The sequence below is a fragment of the Henckelia pumila genome, chromosome 4 (assembly GCF_033568475.1).
Source record: "Henckelia pumila isolate YLH828 chromosome 4, ASM3356847v2, whole genome shotgun sequence".
Classification (NCBI taxonomy): domain Eukaryota; kingdom Viridiplantae; phylum Streptophyta; class Magnoliopsida; order Lamiales; family Gesneriaceae; genus Henckelia; species Henckelia pumila.
This window is the reverse complement of record NC_133123.1, coordinates 68,517,278-68,540,036: the sequence shown is the minus strand read 5'-3', so window position 1 is coordinate 68,540,036 and position 22,759 is coordinate 68,517,278. Positions and strand designations below refer to the sequence as shown.

Sequence of the window (22,759 nt, the reverse complement as noted above, 5' to 3'; positions counted from 1 at the left end):
CCCAAAACACTTCACCATATTTTTCTCATAGATTTTCCACTCCACTCGCAGGATTCACTACTCCATCTTCGGTCGTCACCTTCGTTTTTGCCGGAATCGTCCACCTCACATGTGCACCATAGGACCACCACGCAGCCCCCTGCTTCTCCGCGGTCCCAAACCAGTCCGGCCACCATCCCCCACTGGTCTTGTGACGACCCGGCTCTTAGTCTCTCAAATCATAAAATTAATCCAATATCATGAATTAAAGATAAGCAATCAACAAGCATCCGAAGCTGCAAAGATTTTTTTTTTTTTTTTTTAAACTTGGGCCGCGCTCGAGCGCCTGAAAAGCGCCGCTCGGGCGCGCCCTGCTTGATTCCAAACAGAACCCTCTGCCCTGGGCTGCACCCGGGCTGCTGTTTTCTGCAGCTCGGGCGCTACCCTGGGCAGATTCTTGCCCAAGAATTGCAGCTCATTCTTGCTTTGAATAATTTCTTTCCATCTTGATCCTTTGATAATAAAACATGCACAAGATAAAGATCAAGTTCTAGACATGTTGAATCAAGTCCAATAAGCATCGTCAAATTCTAAGAAACATTAACAAGGCAATAACATAAAATACAACATGTCATTGCAAAAGAAAACACCACAAGATCAAGTGTGATTACAAGTTCAAGGAGCATACATTCTAGACTAAAGTTCAAGTCTAGTTCTATACAAGCATAGTCCTTGAAACTAACATAACATAACAGCAACTTCAAATCTACACCGGATCATCACTCTAATCTATCAATCTCTATTCTTCAAGCTCATCTCTGCCATGTTCCCGAACCACCTGTTGTCATGCACACATACAAACACGACAACAACTGGATATCTCCGGTGAGAAATACATTTCCCAGTATAAGCAACATATAGCATTCTATCAAGTTCAAGTGTAATCACTATCATAATTAAGTCATAAAATATTCATGAACAACAATACATGCTATAATTCAAAGCATAAAGCAAAGGCATGCTATAAATCAAAGCATAACACAAACACATGCTATAATCAAAGCATAACATATTCATCAATACAAAGTCATCTATCAAATCTAAGTAGTGTCTTAGTCTTGACTCTACCTTCTTTGTATTGACATCTTGATCTTGACTCTTAGTCTTAACTGTAGACCAAGACTTGACTATTTTCTCAACTCTCATCTAGGGATCCCGGTTTGAATAAGAACGTAACAAATCTCCCACCTACTCTCCCATTCGAGGTGGCGGTACGTTCTTATTCCCGAACTTCGGTCCACTATATCGATCTTCGGTCATAGGAGTCGATCTACTCCTAAGCACATCGATACAAGTCCAAACATTCGGTAATTTGGCACATCCGCCATCCTAAGACATGGCACATCTGCCTTCAACTCTTAAAGATCTAGTGGCTTATCAAGATGCAACCAATTCTAGAAGCATTAATCTAAGACACCTACAAGAGACAAGCTAATCTAGCAAGGAAAGACAATAGACTTATCTATCTATGCCATCATCTATCTCATACAAATTCATCTATCAATAAACAATCAAGAACATATATCTATGGACTTGAAAATAAATCAATTCCAACAAGAACAAATAAGTATGTGGTTTGGGGAAAATCAAGTCAAATCTAACTGGAGTTATATATCCCGTGGTTCGATGTTGGACCTTTCTTGTCTTGGTTTCAAGCTCTTCAAAGCTATCAAAATCTGCTCCCAAATCTGGTCAAGCCATACAACATAACCTTGTGTCAAAAATCTGCTCAAACACTACTTGATTTTCAAGGCTCAACTTCATAAATCTTGACCCAATTCAATCCCGGTTCGAAGCTGAAGGTTCGAGTTCGATATCCCCTGTTTTCAAAACTGAAAAAACAGCAAAAATAACTCATAATATCAGCAAGAACTCACTTCATCCACAGTTCCATCATAATCCATCAAAACAGTTTCAAATTCTATACCGGCGGAGTAACGGTACAAAATCGGTAACCGAAACTAAATTCTATCAACTCTAACATTCAAATCAACTTCATAAACACTTCCTACCAGCTTATACCACTCAAATATCAGTAATTCATCAAGTAATAATTTCGAAATAAAGGCTGGACATTCATCTAGAAAGTAAACGACGCTCGTTCTTCAATCTATCTTCAATACAATCAAACATAGAAGCTCAAGAACTCATAACCATAATCACTTCTGATTTCTGCCTCATAACATGTTTTCGAATCATAATGAATCTCATAAATACTTACATCAATAGATAGCCTTTCTCTCAAGGAGTCCGGAACACATTTCGGAATCGAATTCGGACAACCGGAGCAAAAGTTATTAAAGATTGAAGATCACTTCTAAAGAAGAAAATGAAGCCTCACGATTTCTTGGGTTGAGGAAGATGATATTCTGCTGAAACATACATGATACACGTTTACATATCCTAAAAGCCAAGTGTCCCATGTAAATTTTCCCATATTTGCACTTTGGCCCCTCAAATCTCCAATAATTGCAATTTGGTCCTCAGCCTTTAATTTAATTCAATTTCAATCCTAAATAATTTAAGAATATTAGAATTTAAATCAAAACTCTAAATATTCCCAAATTAAATATACTCGGATTAAAATTAATTAATTTTGGATTAGATCAAATAATCCCGGACCTTACAATTCTCCCCTTCTAAGATCGGATTTCTTCCTCGAAATCTCTTGCAATCGATACACACATAAGATAAGGAATAAGAGAAATACGGAATAAGAACTCAGATCAGGAGAATAACTCGGAATAACACTATCTCCTATTCGATTCATCTTCTCAATAACTTCTTCAATTCTAGAACAACTCCACTGAACTGTCACTAGCGGTTTAATATTCTTTCTGAGCTGATTTTCTTCCTCATCAAATAGTCATATCATTTGCTCGACATAGATTAATGTCTCGTCAAACTCAATCTCATCTGACTTAAGTACATAAGCATTCTCATTCTAATACGCTCGCAGCATAAATACAATGCGAATATCAGAAAGCAATAAAGACAATGTTATCCGATAGGCAAGATTGCCTACTTCTTCAGAAGTGTCAATTAATTCTTTTTAATATTCATTGTTTTTTTTTAAAAAATACTATATAATGAAAACTATATTTCACATTTCAAACTTGAAATAAATGATTGAGAATCGATAGGAACAAAAATAATCCAATTTTTTTCAATTGGTTTAAATTTTAACTCAGATGTATATTTTCAAATTCTTTTATTTTCGTGAAACGATTTTTGTATGCTCATCTACAGTTCTCATATTTTATCCTCATAAATTAAATTAATCATTCAATTCGTGCTGCCACAAAATTTTTATTCATTCTTAGTCACATAGATATTTTTCTTCAGTGATAATTATTTTTATTTGAAGCATTTTTTAAAAAAATTAGTGTCTAAAATTGATTTTTCAGAATTTTTTTTTAAAAAAATTGTGTTGATTTTCGGCTTCCACTCAATCAATATTTGTGGTTTAAATTTTGAAAATTAAGAGTGAATCTCAAAAAGAGATAGAAAAAAATCTATTCTGATTTTATCTAGCTCAATTTAAATTTTATTTCATATATGCAATCTAAATTTTATTTCGAGATCTTTAAATTTTAATTGCTATCAGTTTATATATTATTCCACCATATAATTTTTTTTTACCAGATCTTTTCCTATCTCTTGCGATTCTCACCCATTAAATTCAAATTTTAAACTTCAAATTCAGTTTTCATTTATTTATTTAACCTTTTAGTACTTATTTATATCTTTTTTAATTTTCATCAATTATTTTGGTATGGTTCTTCCGTTTTTTGTTTTATTGGATCATATTTCAAAACTAAGATTAATCAAACCTCAAGCTACCTACAATTTTTATCCTACAATAAAAATTGGTTAAGAAAATATAAATTCAACAATATATGTATTAATTCTTAATTACACTCTTACATTTAGTTTCAAAAAATAAAAATCAGCGACGTCAAGTTCTTACCAACGCTTTTCTTGAATAAATTTTCATCATTTTACAGTTCTACAAGGTGTCACAAGTAAGAAGAAAAGTTTTGAACAGTTGTTTCAAATAATTATATCTCATATTTATGTTATGAAACATTTAAAGATTAATGTATTTAGTTGTTATAAAATAATTGAAAATTAGGGAATGACGATGCTTTTTTTAATTTTAGTCATTCAATTTTTTTTACAATACGTGTTCAATTTCAATCATTTCTTGATTTACTAAATTTCTATATTGACGTTATATTGATGGAAAAACAACTATTGTTTAAAAAAGCATTGTGTAATAATCGTTATCCATAAATTTAATATGAGTAGATATCATACAAAATATATATTATAGAAAGATCATCGCGTCGTATTAAAGTATATATCAAAATTTATTTATTACACACACGCATCACGTGTGCCTCGGTCGATAATATATATAAATTTTGATCCCCTGCACCCTAGAGTGCAAGAAATCTGTTAGCGATCATTAAAACCCGATAGTAGGTTTTAGTGGTGCAAAAAAATTTTAAAAAAAACCACTAGGGGATCATTTGTGTGTGTGTATATATATATATTTAAATAGACACACACATGCGATAAGGTGTCAAAAATAAACCCAACTAATACGATACGAGTCGACCCAAAAAATATCGAGTTAGAGTTAAGCTTTTTGGTTCCGGTCAAATTAGGTTAGATCCTAAAGCTAATTCGAAAAATTAATTGGATTCGAGTCAACCCAGATTGATTCGATATGACCTGAAACTTATTAATATTATTATTTATATAAATTAAAAAAAAATTGATATATTTTTACATATCGTATGTTCAAAAAAAATTATTGTATGTTAATATAATATAATTTTTATGATTTAGTAAAATTTGATTTTGTACAATAAATTTTTTTTTTTATAATAAATATATTTTAAAATTTCTATCACTAGAATTTAAAAATTAAATTATATTTAAACTTACATTTTCCCTATCAAAAGAAAAAGAGAGACCAAAAACAGACCATCTTCATTCTTCACTATCCTATCTAACGACAAACAAATCAAACTCTCATCGGTCACTTGCAAGTTATAATTTCATTCAAACTAATCAAACTCTCCTCGTAAAAAACCGAGGTCACCGCAAGAACATCTCCGTAAAACTGAAACCCCTTGAACTGGTTTTCATGGAGTGCCGACGGCTGCCCGTCATCAGATTCAACACTCAACAATTCATTCCTCAAAAACAGGATAGGGCAGATATCTCGATGAGGGTCCATAACAAACTGTTTGGTCCAAGATTCTTTCACCCCGTATTGCTTCATCACCCAAATCTCCGTCTTGCACCATGGTTCTATCATCATCTGGTATTGATAGCGAACCACTGCCAGCTTTTCATCCAACTCCATCAACCTCAGGTCCCTTTCAAATGAACAGAAGCTATCAGGGAACTCTAGGCCTCGGAAACTCTCTCTGCTCAAGTCGAAACAAAGAATGCATGGAGAACTACCGGGAGAGATGATTGCCCATTGTATTGCGCCGTTATAGAAGAGTTCATAACCAGGTAAGTAACTAAGATCAGGCATTTTTTCGCCATGAATTTGCTTCCACGAATCGGAGGCTGAATTGTACAGGTCAATCCTTAAGCTATTCTTCTTCGGAGTGTACCAGAATCTTACATCATTCGGCACCTCATGTCTCATATCCGATATCTGGATGATCTTGTAAGCACCAGTGATTGGGTCAAACCCGAATCCATGTTGGAAAGGAAGGGCAATACAGCCCGCAGGAGGGGAATTCGCCTCAGTTCTCGCAACGCCGGATTGCACAAGAACAGAGTTTTTTCAAAAGCAATGCAAACAAGCCCATTGCAGGGGCCATGGATTGTGATGTTTGAGTCCCGCTGCCATGTGATGTTCAAACCACCCCGAATCGGAATCGACAGATGGGACGAGAGCAACTCGTCGAGGAACTCCTCGTCGTGAGTTGAGAAAGCACTTTCTCCTGATTTTCCACTTGGTGGTGGCAAACGTTGACATATGATATGCAGATGACGATCCACAATTGGAATCGATTGGTCGGAAAAGGACAACACCTCACCGTGTCCGTTTTGTGAAGACGAATAGCGTTTCACAAGCAATGACCTCTGTTTTCCCTTGCGGTTTTGGTGTGCGTTGATGAATACAGGACTCCTGGTCAAATCACGCCATGTTTTGGAAACGCACCTGAATTTTAGTATAGATTTCACCGGCAGACGTATCAACACTTCGATGATCAAATCCGTCGATAGCGGTTGATCTGCCATTGTTATGCCAGTCTAATTTTATCTCGTTAGTGGGGAAGGATGTCTATTTACATGATTCTTAAATAGACCTTTTAAATTTTGAACTTGATATAGAGATAAGAATACGAGTTTCAATATGATTATAATATATATATTATCTATTATCTATTATTATGATTTATTTATTTATTTTATATAAATATGTACCTTTCAAAAAAGTATTTTTTAAAAAAAATTATTTCCCATTTTGCCCTTCTCTTAAGTATTTTTTTAAAAAAGTTTCTTAATTAAATTTATACAAAACTTTTCCACTAAAAAAACTTAACGCCAAAAAAAATAAAAAAAATACATAATTATTGTATAAAATTGGATTTTTGATCCACAAGTTTTACGTCTATATATATATATATATATTATGTTACACATGCAACGCGTGTGCTGCTTTACTAGTATTACATAACGCAAATATATGCTCAAGGAATTTATTTTTTTAATTTATGAATATAATATTTTATTTCGGTCAATAGTGTTTTTGCGTAAGCATGAATCTGTGTCCGTCGGTCGGACTTTTGAGGCACATTTTCAGAATAAAAACAGTCATAGAAAATGCTTACGTTGATAAGGTTCATCAAGAACATATATATATATAAAAAATGCTTCAAAGTTCGAACTAAATAATTTTAAAAGTAAAACTTAAAAAAGTTAATATAGAGAAATTCATTTATTCTTTAATTTAAAATATACTGCACTTGACAAATCAAAACCATCACATTTTATATTCATGTTTTTCAAATTGTGTCTTTCTATTAATTTTTTACTTGGAATCGTGAATTTTATACATCTTTTAAATTTTATTTATTGTTTACTATTTATTTTTTTGCAAAATACATGCTCAACTATGTTGATCTATAAGACTATAAGACCTCAATTTTATTGGATCACTCATGGAACCATGGCTTTACTATAACAATTTTTTCTCAAATTATTATTTATTAGTTTGTGTCATTTTATTTATCTATAATATAAATAAGCCACTTTCAATTGTGAATTTCCTTAAATGTCCTCCACTATTTAGTTTAGAAAGTTATTTTTAATATGGATTAATTTGTAATTTCATTGTCTATCTTAACTAATGACTAATTATTAAGTTATGGACATTAATAGTTATGCATTGATTACATTGAATTTCGTAAGATAAAAGTTAAAAATAAGCATACACTCCCAACATCACACAATTGTTGATAAAAAAAATTGTTAAAATAAAATTGTTGGTGAGATTTGGCATGGGCATTTGAATTTTAATTTTGAATGGCCTCATAAAACAAGGATTTAAAATGCTTCGAAGTTCGAATTAAATAATTTTAAAAATAAATCTTAAAATAGTTAATATAGAGAAATTCATTTATTCTTTAATTTAAAATATACTGCACTTGACAAATCAAAACCATCACATTTTATATTCATATTTTTCAAATTGTGTCTTTCTATTAATTTTTTACTTGAAATCGTGAATTTTATACATCTTTTAAATTTTATTTATTGTTTATTGTTTTGCAAAATACATGCTCAACTATGTTGATCTATAAGACTATAAGACCTCAATTTTATTGGATCACTCACGGAACCATGGCTTTACTATAACAATTTTTTCTCAAATTATTATTTATTAGTTTGTGTCATTTTATTTATTAGCTTAAATGGTTAATTAATATTTCCCTACTAACACATCAAATTCTCCATACGAAAATTTAGTTAAAAATGAAAATTACTTTCTGCTTGTGAATTAAATGCATGAGATAATCTTTGATGCTATGTTGGTATCTTTGGTTTAATAGTTAAAGTTATCAATGGTTCGTGTTTGTTTTCATTTCTTCTTCTTCATCTTGTTTTTTTTACGGTTCGACTGATCTAAATAATAATTATCATTTTCACAAAATTATTAAATTACATTAGTTCCAAAGATTTTTTTATATTTATTTTGAGCTCTTTCAAATTATATATTAGTCTACAATAATTTATTTAGTTTTTTTACATTTACATTTTTGGTGCATTAAGTTTTTTAGGATCTCGATTTATTTTAGCGCGTATCTATTTGCTTATGTAGCTTAGAGTGAAAATTACTTTCTACTTGTGACTTAAATGCATGGGATAATCTTTGATATTATGTTGGTTTCCTTGGTTTAATAGTTAAAGTTATCAATGCTTCGTGTTTGTTTCCTTTTTTCTTCCTTTTTTTTTTACGGTTCGACTGATCTATATATAGAATATAATTATCAATTTTTCTATCTATCTATCTATCTATCTATCTATCTATCTATCTATCTATCTATCATATAAATAAGTCACTTTCAATTGTGAATTTCCTTAATTGTCCTCCACTATTTAGTTTAGCAAGTTATTTTTAATATGGATTAATTTGTAATTTCATTGTCTATCATAACTAATACCTAATTATTAAGTTATGGACATTAATAGTTATGCAATGAATACATTGAATTTCTTAAGATAAAATTTAAAAATAAGCATACACTCCCACCATCACACAATTGTTGATAAAAACAAATTGTTAAAATAAAATTGTTGGTGAGATTTGGCATGGGCATTTGAATTTTAATTTCGAATGGCCTCATAAAATAAGGATTTAAAATGCTTCGAAGTTCGAACTAAATAATTTTAAAAGTAAAATTTAAAAAAGTTAATAAAGAGAAATTCATTTATTCTTTAATTTAAAATATATTGCATTTGACAAATCAAAACCATCACATTTTATATTCATGTTTTTCAAATTATGTCTTTCTATTAATTTTTTACTTGGAATCGTGAATTTTATACATCTTTTAAATTTTATTTATTGTTTATTGTTTATTTTTTTGCAAAATACATGCTCAAGTATGTTGATCTATAAGACTATAAGACCTCAATTTTATTGGATCACGCACGGAACCATGGCTTTACTATAAAAATTTTTTCTCAAATTATTATTTATTAGTTTGCGTCATTTTATATATTAGCTTAAATGGTTAATTAATATTTCCCTACTAACACATCGAATTCTCCATACGAAAATTTAGATAAAAAATGAAAATTACTTTCTGCTTGTGAATTTTATGCATGAGATAATCTTTGATGCTATGTTGGTATCTTTGGTTTAATAGTTAAAGTTATCAATGGTTCGTGTTTGTTTTCATTTCTTCTTCTTCATCTTGTTTTTTTACGGTTCGGCTGATCTATAGAATAATTATCATTTTCACAAAATTATTAGATTATATTAGTTCCAAAGATTTTTTTTATATTTATTTTGAGCTCTTTCAAATTATATATTAGTCTACAATAATTTATTTAGTTTTTTTACATTTACATTTTTGGTGCATTAAGTTTTTTAGGATCTCGATTTATTTTAGCGCGTATCTATTTGCTTATGTAGCTTAGAGTGAAAATTACTTTCTACTTGTGACTTAAATGCATGGGATAATCTTTGATATTATGTTGGTTTTCTTGGTTTAATAGTTAAAGTTATCAATGCTTCGTGTTTGTTTCCTTTTTTGTTTCCTTTTTTTTACTGTTTGGCTGATCTATATATAGAATATAATTATCAATTTTACAAAATTATGAGATTATATATTAGTTCCAAGGATTTTTTTATGATCATTTGGAGCTCTTTCAAATTATATATTAGTCTATAATAATTTATTTAGTTTTATTACATTTACATTTTTGGTACATTAAGTTTTTTAGGATCCAGTCTGACCCTTGTATTTTAAAAGAAAAATTATTTTTAAATAAATATTTAAAGAATAAAAAAGTGAATTTTAAAAATAAAACTTTGCACAATTGACATATTAAAAACTCTATCAAATATTTTATTATCTCAATAAAGAAATATATTACGTTTATTCAATAAAAAATATATAACATTTCAACTTTTAACATTTTACATAAAAAATATACATTTCATTTTCATTATATTCAATCACATCCACTCACATTCATTATATATTCAATATAAATTATTAATATATTTTTTAAAAATGAGCGGACCTGCCGGTCTACCACTCCCACCCGGCAGTTCGACAGGTTTGTCATCTGTAAACCATAGGCAGACCACCTAATGGCTGGTCCGACCATGGTTTCGGGTCAAACCCGTTGATTCGATTAACCAGCCCGTTGACAAAGGGTCGGGTCTAACCAGGTCTAATGTAGCTCTATTTAAACACATACGTTAAATATGCTAAAAATTAGCGGATTATATCACCAAATGTAAATTTTTATTTTATAAATAATTTTTTTTATATAGAAAATGTCTGAATTGTTCTTTTTCGTGTAACTTTGTTCACTTCTGTATCTTCCCTTGCTGTCTTATTTTTTCATTCTATATATTTTTATTATATCTATTAATTAATTAATTAATTAATTAATTTAACACATATATAAATATGTGAGTTTATTTGTGAATTTACATGGCTATCCTCCATTACTACATAATTAATGTAATTTTTTTAATTATTTATTTATGTAACTATTTAATTAACTAATTTACATAGCTACCCTCAATTACTAAATAATTAATGTGTTTTTTAATTTTTATTTTTGTGACTATTCAATTAACAAATTTATTTATTTAAAAAATTATATTGTGCACTCTGTTAGGATCGAAATATGTATAGAGAGGGGGGTGAATACACAATATAAAATTTTGCGAGTACTTCGATCTAATTTGTAAGAGTCAGACAGAAGTTTTGTTTGCTTAAAACTTTTGATCTGTTCGAAAGATCTGAGCTTGTCAGATGAAAATAATCTTCCTCACAGATTGAATGCCTAATAGTACTAATGCAAATGAAATAAAATAATTGCAGTAAAGAGATAGAGTTGTTTCTGGATGTTCGGAGATGAATTCTCCTACGTCACCCCTTCTTCTGTTTCCAGAAGGATTTCACTAGAAGACTTTGACTTATACAATTCCTTTGTACAAATCCAATCCAATAAATCCTTTGATAGGAACTCCTAGCAATACTCTAACTCGAAGTAGAACAATTTTTCTACTTAGAGTTTACAAAATGAAGCAACAGAGTATGGTTCGATGGTTTGAACTGGGAAGCTGTAGCTTTGATCTGGATCGATTTGTATCTTTGAGCTTGATCGATCTGTGTTGTGTTCAAACTCAAAATATCGAGACTTTGATCTGATGAAATAAGTATCTGAGTTGGTATATTGAGTGAATGCTTTTTTGACTTTGAATTTGATTGCTTTGTAATTTTTACTCTTGGTCTCCCTGTCTTGAATCTTCGAAATGCTTGAGTATTTATAGTTTCCAAAAGTAGACAGTGATCCGCCAACAATTTCTGATATTGGGCTGGCAGCATATCTCATAAATAGCTCACAAATCTTGACTTAAAGCGAAGGCCGATCAACGTTCAAATTCTCATTAAATGATTTTGTCGTTTTCTTCAATTACAGCAACGGATAGATTCCTGATGAAGCTTCGATCTGGTTGTTGACCATTTGGTCTTGTGTCAATCGATCCAGTGTAATAAGATCTGTGGAGCTTGATCTGTATCTTGGTTTAATCACGATACTTTGATCTGGAAACTTTCGTAGAAATCTTTAGTATTTAATATTTGATAAGTTCGATTAATTTATTTACTTGGTTTTGTTTTGACTTTGTAATCACCGAAATTCTAGAGTTTGATCTCCAACAATTTCCCCCTTTTTGGTGATGTCAAAACCAAGTTAATATTCGGATCAAAAATATGATGAAGATGATAGATCGAAAATCTTTTCTAAAATTTTCTGTCATAGATCAAATAATAATTTTAGACAAAATAAATGTCGAAAATTAATTCTTCAGATCTGCTTGTCTCTGTTTTTCTTCTGAACTGAAAATTTTACTTCTTTCCCTTGACTTTAGCCTTTTTCCCCCTTTTTGGCAGCACCACCCTCAGATAAAAGATCTAGAATAACTGTGAGCTGAGTACCAAAAGTGTCATGAATCTGTTTGGTGTGAGCTTCAGTGGAGGCTTTGATACCTTCAAGCTTACGAAGAATATTTATATATTCTGCACTGTGTTGCTTTCGGACATTCAGAACAGATTCACTAATGTTGTTTACCATTGTCAGCACATGTGATTTGAAATCACGCAGCTCAGTAGAAGTTTGCAGCTGATTAGCTTGCAGTTCACCGACTATAGTAGAGAGTTGAGTGAGTGAATTAGCCAAGTGTTGATCTGGTCTGATGTCAACCGGATGAGAGAGATGAGCTTCAGTGGCGTCAGTAGAAGAAGAAGCACTAATTTGAAGTAGTGAAGCAGAAGCAACATGAGGTGTAAGAGTAATGTCCTTCAAAAGCTCGGATGTTCTCTCTGGATCTGTGATGCAAATCTCTGAGAGAGATGTAGATGGAAGATCCAACTTGTCTTTGAACATAATTGTAATAGGCCTGAATATACTATGAATAAGATCAGTTTTAACTATCTCAAAAATAGGAGGCAAATCCATTACCAATTGTTCAGAAGGATCTATCAGCAGAGACTCGTCAGATAAGAGACAAATTTGTTCTTCCATTGGAACAAATGGTACTAGTGCTGTGTGCGGATCAATAGCAGAGGTCTTTGTTCGTTCTAGAGAGTCCATGATGATATATTCAATATGGGAATCATTTGGAACAAAGGTATCCATTTGCAATTCATCTGCAACTTGTTCTTTACCATAGATAATAGTTTCAACTGGTGGAGTGTTGAGAACCGTAGATGCAGCTAGTGGTACTTTTATTTCTTTCTCAGTGGTTGAAAGGTCAGGAGGAACAGAATAGTCAGGCTGTTTTGTATTGACAGATCGATCAACTGACACATCTTCAGAGATCGGAGGAATCAGTGGTTCCTTGTATTGAAATTCCTGAGCAGACTGATCTGTGGGAACAACATCAATGATTAATGACTCTTCTGGAACAGAAGTATCCTTAGCTGATAAAATGCTCGCATCGATTGGTTCGGCAGAGAGAGTGAGTTCATCTATCAGAAATAGTTCATCTGTTTCAGCCAGATGAGCTGAAGATGAAGGTTGAACTCTGACTGGTGCTTCTGATGGAAATTATTGTCTCATAAGTTGAGCATTTGCTATCATCAGATTAGCATCATTCTCCAGTTGGTTAAATGCGGCGGTCTTATCAAAAATATCCAGACTGGTTGGATTGAACTTGGCTCTCTGCGTTCGAATGATGTGTCGAAGAGTGCTTTCCTGTAGCCTAAGTTGAACAAACTCTCTTCTGTTCAAGGCTCTAGACACCATTCTTGTTTCAGCCCATTCAAGAATTTTATCTTCAAGGACTGCAATTTTGTCCAGTGTGTTCAATTCCTTGATGTTGATGAAATGATCCTCAATCTGATGAAAGACCCATCTGTCAAACGACTTCATTTTTAGATCCACATTTTTGATAATGTGTTCAGCAGTCAGATCAATAATCCTTTGAATGTTTGACAGTAGATCTGGTACATCATCAGGCTGTTTGAAGAATCCGGACTGAAGCATGGATACATTAAGTTGAGTCACTGGTGGAACAACATCTTCTACCATAGAAAGAGGAATAGCTGGAACTGGTGCAGATGGAATAGGCATTGGAATCCGAGGAATCCTGACTATTCTTCTTCTTTTCTGCGGATGAGGTAGAATGATGACAGCAGTAGTAATTTGATCTGATTCAGAAGATTTGGACTCAGATGAAATTGCTAAAAATTTTCTCTTTGCTGTAGTCGTCCTTCTAGGAACTGTTCTCCTTGTAGGCGTAGCTTCCTTTGTTGATGTGATGGCCAATAATTTAGATTCATCCTGGAGCGTTAAGTCTTCAATCTTATCCGAGTGAGATGAGCCATGCTTGAAAATAATCAGCTGTTTAGCTTTGTATACATTAATGGCTCTTTCATTTAAAGTCTTGTGCGGATGAAGTGCAGACGAGGGTCCCAGATGGACATTCAGATCATTCAGAATATCTCCGATTTGAACTGCAAATCCTTGAGATTGTTCTGTAGGTGTAGTTACCATAGCAGATAGAATATTGAACAGAACAACTGACCAATTTACGGTAATACCAGCAGATATAGCAACCATAACATCAAATTTCTCAGATGTAATTGCATCGAAAGAACCTGCTTTGGCCAAAAGAGATTTGGCCACGATATCGTGCAGAATCCTGAATTCCATCTTCAATTCCTTCTTCTTGCATGGAATGCGAATTGGCTTGTTTGTCAAGGAGTACATGCTCTTCATCTGCTTCTTTGTTTCAGTAAAGATTGATGAGAAATCAGTTATACCCTGTCTCGGCAAATCAAATGACGAAGTGAAAAGGGTAGAGGTGATGCGGACAGATTCTCCACCAAGACTTGCAGAGATGGAGTCGTCTTCAACTTTGGCCGTCTAAAAGAATTTGGGTAGGGCTTGCTTGTAAAGCAATTTCCCGCCTTCGAGAAATTTCCGCAGCCCAGATGCTTCAATCGTTCTGAACATATCCACCAATCCTTGATCTGTCAGATCGAGTATTGTGTGAAAATCGATGAGAAGAACGTTTTGGGTAATGGGCATCATCTTTGTCCTACAAATCAAAAAATAAATGCGAGTAATCTCGTTTTTGCGAAGAAGGAGAAAATTCGGGCTTAGAAGAATGCGAAGTGTAGAAGAGGCATTTTTCAGATAATTTTTAAGATGCTAAGCACGTGGCAGATGACGTAAGCGACTTTTCAAATTCAAAAAATGCGGCTGATATGGGATGCCAAGCACGCGGTTAAAAAAATACTTAACATTATCTTGGGAATGCATATCGACATAAATAAATAAATAAGTAAATAAATTCCTTATAAATACCCACTCGGATGTATCTTTCGAGTATTCTGTTTCATACTCAAACTATAAACTCAAATAAGGAAAATGAGTTCTAATCTGTCTCTTGAGGAATTTAAGAAAGAACTTCAGGAATTTATCCTGAAGTGGGTAATGCGACTCTAGTTCAAAATGGAAGAGATCCGGATGTATCATCAGACGCCATTTCCTCCACGCAAGCATGAGGATGTTTGCGAGCTTGAGGATCGCAAGGACAAGTACAAGGAGTTGCTGGGTGCCATAAGCGTTGAGGAGATCCTCTCGAATCAGGGTGTTTCCTTTCTGATGTGCAGGAAGAAAATGAGGGTCCTCACTCATCTGATCAATGCAGGTGAGTTCAAAGGGAGGCGTTTTGATCCGGTTGTGTTGGAATGGTTGAACAGGTGGCGTTTGGATGCTGATGTGAGAAAGCGGGTTTGGGGGCCAATGAGAGAAAATTTAGGGGATTAAGCTAGTATGAAGAGTATGATGTACTACCTTTGAATTAAAGAAATATTATGTTTTATCTTATAAGTTTTGTGTTTTGTGCGTGCAATTGATACTAGTGAGTATAAACAAAAATACTAGGGAAAACTTAACTAGCATCGAATAAAATGAAGATTTATCCAGATAAAAGTTTAAACTAAACGTTTCATCTTTAGTCGGATGAAAGATCCAAAGTCAGATGAAAGATCCAACAAAAAAAATTGAACTAATAAAAAAAATGGACGAAAAATTATTATGATATTTTGAAGGTTACGAAGCAAAAAACACAGAAGATAAAATAAAATAAATGTGGTTGAACAAGTTGTCTGTGAAATAGTCTTGCGACTTATCAACTTTCTGCAATAAAGTCAAAGAGAATTAGAAAGGTTTTGATAATCTCAAGAAGAATTATCACGATCTAGGCAGATCAAATTGAATTCCCTTAATAAATAGGTAGAAGTTGATTGGACGTTTAAAGAAGCTGAAGTGGTTGAAGCCTTTTTATCCATTTATCTGTCCCTATAAGAAGCAAAGTTACAAGACACTAGCAACTCATAATTTAAAGCAGTAAGAGTAAATGGCAAGTGAGAATATTAGCACCGTTGTTTCATCTGTTGAGCAAGGGTATGAAATCCGGAAGGATTTATACAGGAGAAGGGTGTTTGAGCGCGGAATGAGGATGTGGAATTTCCTTGATTCCATTCGTTGTCCTCATCCGAATCCTCCTCCGGTGACTCAGGCAATGCATCGTCGAAATTGTGCTAGGATGCAGTGGTGTAAAATCATGCTAGGTACTCATCGTGCTAGAGATGTCTTGAAGTCTTCTGGAGTTCGTCTTGTCATTCTCCTCATAGAGCGAAATGAAATGCAGAACATTTGCTTTGAAGATGACGTCTGCAATGGTCAAGGCTCCCTAAGTACTTGGATGATCAACTGGAGCCATGAGATGCGTAGAAGAATAGATCTAGCTCGTATAGCTTATGAGACAAATCAGTGAAATGTAATAAGTTTTATGTTCTTTATCTGTTAAATGTACTGGAACGAGTAGATATAAAAATTAAGTGTTAAGCAGATATTCCCCCTAAACATGTGATTTATTTAATCGATATCAACTGAACCAAGAACATTTCAAAAATAAAAGAACTTAGCGTCGGGTAATGGTTTGGTGAAAATATCGGCAACTTACAAATCGGTTGAAACATGTTCCAGACAAACATCTTTCTTTTGAACATGGTCTCGAATGAAATGATGACGAATATCAATATGCTTCGTTCTGGAATGTAGAACCGGATTGTATGTGATAGCAATTGCACTTGTATTATCACAGAAAATTGGTGATTCAGATGAATCAACACCATAATCTCTAAGTTGTTGTTGTATCCAGAGCAATTGTGCACAACAACTTCCAGCGGCTAAGTATTCTGATTCTGCTGTAGATATAGCAATAGATGTTTGTTTCTTACTGAACCAAGAAATAAGCCTGTCACCAAGAAATTGACAAGTCCCACTTGTGATTTTACGTTCAATTTTGCAACCTGCATAATCTGCATCTGAGTAACCAATTAGATTAAAACTAGAATCTTTTGGATACCATAATCCAACATTCTGAGTTCCCTTGAGATATTTTAGGATTCTTTTTGCGGCAATATAGTGAGATTGCTTTGGATCAGATTGAAATCTTGCACAGAGACCGACTGAGAACATAATATCCGGTCTGCTTGCTGTCAGATAGAGTAAGGAACCTATAAGTCCTCTGAATAGAGTTTGATCTACCGAAGGTCCAGCTTCATCTTTATCCAATTTGATTGAAGCACTCATTGGAGTACTAGCAGCAGAGCAATTCTCCATTCCAAACTTCTTTAGAAGTTCTTTTGTGTATTTGACCTAGTTAATGAATATTCCCTTTTCCATCTGTCTGACTTGCAATCCCAGAAAGAATGTTAATTCTCCCATCATACTCATCTCGAATTTGTCCTGCATCATCTTAGAAAACTTTTTGAATAATTTGGGGTTAGATGACCCAAATATGATATTATCAACATATATTTGTACTAATAAAGTATGATCGTCTTTGAAAAACTTAAAAAGAGTTTTATCTACAGAGCCAATAGTAAAACCGTGATCATTATGAAAAAGTGAAAGAGTATCATACCAAGCTCGTGAAGCTTGTTTTAACCCATAAAGAGCTTTATCTAGTTTGAATACATGATCTGAATAAGTTTGAATTTCGAATCCTGGGGGTTGTTCTACAAACACTTCTTCTTGTAAAAGACCATTTAGAAATGCGCTTTTAACATCCATCTGGAATACCTTAAAATTCTTGAAAGCAGCATAAGCAATAAAAATTCGAATAGCTTCAAGTCTAGCTACAGGAGCAAAGGTTTCGTCAAAATCAATGCCCTCTTCTTGTCTGTAACCCTGTGCTACTAATCGAGCCTTATTTCTTACTACATTATCACTTTCATTGAGTTTATTTTTAAATATCCATCTAGTTCCTATTATAGATTTATCTAAATGTCTAGGAACTAAATGCCAGACAGAATTTCTTTCGAATTGATTCAATTCATCTTGCATGGCTTCTATCCAATTACTGTCAAGAAGAGCTTCTTTTACTTTCTTAGGTTCTATATGAGAAATAAAAGCAGCATGCATGAATTCATTAATCATCTAACCTCTGGTTCTCAAAGGTGTAGATGGATTACCTATTACTAGGTTTGGTGGATGAGTTTTGGACCATCTGTAAATTGGACCAAGTTGATCTGAGTTTCCTTGTTGATCTTGATCATCGTGATGTGCAATATGATCTGTGTTTGTAGTAATCTCATTCTCAACTGGTGGTTCTTCTGGTCTCTGTTCTTCAACTAGATCTGGTTCACATTGAATATTTTGTATGATCTAGATTTCTTCTTCATCATCTGAATCAAGCTTTGCATCCTCAATTTTGTTACTGAGATCATTTAGGCTTGAAGATTCATTAGTGACAGATGTTTCATCAAAAACAACATGTATAGATTCTTAAACTGTTAGAGATTTAGTATTATATACCCTATAAGCTTTACTAACAGATGAATATCCAAGAAACAAACCAGCATCTGATCTGACATCGAGTGCAGTCAGATGAGTCTTACCATTGTTGTGAATGAAACATTTGCAACCAAATACCTTGAAGTATGATATCACTGGAACTTTACCATACCAGATCTCATAAGGTGTTTTTCCAATTTTCTTATTAATCATTGATCTGTTCTGAGTGTAACAAGCTGTGTTTACAGCTTCTGCCCAAAACTTTTGTAAAATACCTGAATCACCAATCATTGTTCTAGCAGCTTCTTTTAGAGTTCTATTTCTCCTTTCTGCAACACCATTTTGTTGTGGCGTTCTAGCTGCTGAATACTCATGCTTGATTCCATGATTTTCAAGATAAGTAGACAGAGTTTGATTTGTAAACTCGGTTCCTCTGTCACTTCTAATTTTATCAATCGATTGAGATTTCTCATTTTGAAGTCTTAAAAGGAGTTTAATCAATTGGGTGGCAGTTTGATCTTTGGATTTTAAAAATATCACCCAAGTGAATCTTGAGAAATCATCAACAATAACCAAGGTGTACTTCATTCCCCCTAAGCTTGTTACTGGTATAGGACCAAAAAGATCCATGTGTAATAGTTCTAAGCTTTTGGAGGATGACTTACATCCTATGTTTTTAAAAGTTGATCTGATCTGCTTACCTAGTTGGCAGGCAGAACAAATTTTATCTTTTGAAAACTCTATTTTAGGCAGACCTGTAGCCAATTCATGTTTACTCAGATTGGCTAAAGCTTTGAAGTTCAAGTGATTGAGTATCTTGTGCCATAACCAATTTTGGTTCACTTTTGCTGCTACCAGACAGACTGAAGTGAATGGTTGATCCGATCAATTGACTTTATAAGTGTTTCCATTTCTTTCACCTGTCATAATGATTAGTCCAGATTGTTCTTTTATAGTGCAAGTGTGCTTTTGGAACTCTACGCAGTAGTCATAGTCACACAATTGACTAATACTAATCAGATTGTATTTCAAATTTTCTACGAGTAATACATCTTTAATATGAATATTTCCATGGATAAGTTTACCCTTACCCATGGTTGTACCTTTAGAGTTATCTTCGAAAGTAATCTTAGGTCCTGATCCTGGTATATATTCAGATAGCATTCTTCTGTCTCCTGTCATATGCCTTGAGCATCCACTATCCAGATACCACACTGTTTGTTTGATCAATTCGCCCTTGTTTTCCTACAAAAAGAAAGTAAAATAACTTTGGTCCCCATTCCTACTTGGGTCCACGCTGGATTAATCCCTTTGGAATCCATACTTGGATTATCTTTACAGGCTTTCCATGATGTTGTCCTTTGGGAATATGTTATTTATCTGATGACCTTTGTGCTTTGTGCTGTGTGTGCCAGGTGTTGTGATCAGATCGATTATTCCCATTTGAATTCCAATAATTTCTATATGAGCTGTTAGAATGTGGTTTATGTTGAGTTGACGAAGTTCTCTGTCTTTTAGAACTATTTCTAGACCAATTTGATCTAGATCTAGTCCATCCTGACTTAGATCTATCTGGCTCAACATATCCCAGCCCTCTGTGTAAGAGTTTGATCTGATGAGGTATTGAATATTTCATAGGGATCTCTGGTTCATATATCGTGCTGGATCTCACAAACTTCATATACTTTAAGCCGTTATTTTTTAGACACGATTGAGTGATTGGAGTAGATGAACTTCCTTCATTTGTGCTGTAGCCTAAGCCAAATTTATCTCCAGCTTGCTTTTGCATTCCGGTAAGTTTATCTAAGGATATCGATGCTTTATTCCAAGAGTTTACTAGATCTGTTAATCTCTGATTTTCAGATAAAGTTTCTTGTAGCTTGCTTCTCATATCATTGTTTTTAGACTGTCTGATCCAGTGTACTCATTCGAGTTACTTTGATCTGACTTATCTGTTGTGCTCTTTCCATTTGTTCTGACTTCATCAAACTTAAGAGATAGCATGCGATATTCATTAACCAGCTCATTTAATGCATTGATAAGATCTTCCTTACTAAATTCATCAGAAGCAAAGTCAAGTACCTCTCCATCGTCTGGAATGTCAGCGTTATTAGCCATAAGACATTTGACAGCTTCATCTTCACTTTCACTTGACGAAGCTTCTGAGTCGGATGAGGTGGAATCTGATTCTGCCCATTTGCTATTGCTTTCATCTGCTAAGAGGGCCTTTTGTTCTTTCTTCCTGCTGAATCTTTTCCTTTCTTCTCTTGAGTTCTTTTTGTATGATGTTCTTTTCTCATCCTTTTTGGGTTTGGTACAGTCAGCTATGAAGTGTCCTTCTTTTCCACAGTTGTAACAAGCTCGATTTTCTTCAACTGGTTCTTTTGGTTTGAAGCTTGATCTGTTAGCTCTTTGGAAACTGTTGTGATTCTTTCTCATGAATCTTCCAAACTTCTTTACAAATAGTGACATTGCATCGCTACTGATTTGTTCTGCAGTCTTGGTTGCTGGAATTTCATCTGCTGCAGTGAGAGTTTTGGTAACTTGAACTGTTGATGTGTCTTCCTCAGTTCGAACTCCCAGTTCGAATTCATAAGCTTTAAGATCTGCAAATAGATCATGTAGTTCGATCTTATTGAGATCCTTAGATTCCCTCATAGCGACTGTCTTTACATCCCATTCTTGTGGCAGAGCTCTCATGACTTTGAGTGTTACTTCACGATTGCTTTAACTCTTTCCAAGTGCATTTAGCTCGATCATAATGCTGCTGAATCTTTCATCAAATTCATTCATTGTTTCTCCTGATTTCATCTTGATATTGTCAAACTTTTGAATAGCCATCATGAGTTTGTTTTCTTTCGTTTGATCATTTCCTTCACATAATTGAGTGAGCTTCTCCCATATTTCTTTGGCAGTAGTGCAGCTTTTGATCTTGCTAAACATGTTTTTTTCCAGAATTTTGTATAGAATATCTCTGGCAACATTGTCAAGATTGGCTTTCCTTTTATCTTCAGAAGTCCATTCAGATCGAGGCTTTTCTATCATCTGAGGAGCACCTTCAGTAATAGCAACAACAGTGTTGACTTTCATAATCTTCATTGGTCCATATGTTACAACGAACCACATATCATCATCCAGTGCTGATAGATGTGCCTGCATACGAATTTTCCAGTCATGATAATCTTCTTTTGAAAATATAGGGATTTTGCTAAACAATGTCATAGCTAAAGATGCCATAGTTTAAGAGACGATTCAGGTGATAAGAAAGAATCTCTCTGATACCACTTGTTAGGATCGAAATATGTGGAGAGGGGGGGGGGGGGGTGAATACACAATATAAAATTTTGCGAGTACTTCGATCTGATTTGTAAGAGTCAGACAGAAGTTTTGTTTGCTTAAAAATTTTGATCTGTTCGAAAGATCTGAGCAAGTCAGGCGGAAATAATCTTCCTCACAGATTGAATGCCTAATAGTACTAATGCAAATGAAATGAAATAATTGCAGTAAAGAGATAGAGTTGTTTCTAGATATTCGGAGATGAATTCTTCCACGTCACCCCTTCTTCTGTTTCCAGAAGAATTCCACTAGAAGACTTTGACTTATACAATTCCTTTGTACGAATCCAATCCAATCAATCCTTTGATAGGAACTCCTAGCAATACTCTAACTCGAAGTAGAACAATTTTTCTACTTAGAGTTTACAAAATGAAGCAACAGAGTATGCTTCGATGGTTTGAACTGGGAAGCTGTAGCTTTGATCTGGATCGATTTGTATCTTTGAGCTTGATCGATCTGTGTTGTGTTCAAACTCAAAATATCGAGACTTTGATCTGATGAAATAAGTATCTGAGTTGGTATATTGAGTGAAGACTTTTTCGACTTTGAATTTGATTGCTTTGTAATTTTCACTCTTGGTCTCCCTGTCTTGAATCTTCGAAATGCTTGAGTATTTATAGTTTCCAAAAGTAGACAGTGAGCCGCCAACAATTTCTGATATTGGGCTGCCAGCATATCTCATAAATAGCTCACAAATCTTGACTTAAAGCGAAGGCCGATCAACGTTCAAATTCTCATTAAATGATTTTGTCGTTTTCTTCAATTACAGCAACGGATA

General features: G+C 33.7%; 2 protein-coding genes across 2 annotated transcripts; both read right to left on the bottom strand.

Moving 5' to 3' along the window:
- Positions 1-5,089: 5,089 nt before the first annotated feature.
- LOC140861150 (F-box/kelch-repeat protein At3g06240-like) lies at positions 5,090-5,713 on the bottom strand. The gene has a single exon (XM_073264161.1). The coding sequence runs from the start codon at positions 5,711-5,713 to the stop codon at positions 5,090-5,092; it is 624 nt and encodes a 207-aa protein (XP_073120262.1).
- LOC140861149 (putative F-box protein At3g52320) lies at positions 5,710-6,315 on the bottom strand. The gene has a single exon (XM_073264160.1). It carries the CDS (start codon positions 6,313-6,315, stop codon positions 5,710-5,712), a length of 606 nt encoding a protein of 201 aa, XP_073120261.1.
- Between the last annotated feature and the right edge of the window lie 16,444 nt (positions 6,316-22,759).

What these genes read in the sequence shown, in the direction of transcription:
- LOC140861150 (XM_073264161.1), bottom strand. Translation starts at nt 5,713, where the DNA reads ATGAGACATGAGGTGCCGAATGATGTAAGATTCTGGTACACTCCGAAG.
- LOC140861149 (XM_073264160.1), bottom strand. Translation starts at nt 6,315, where the DNA reads ATGGCAGATCAACCGCTATCGACGGATTTGATCATCGAAGTGTTGATA.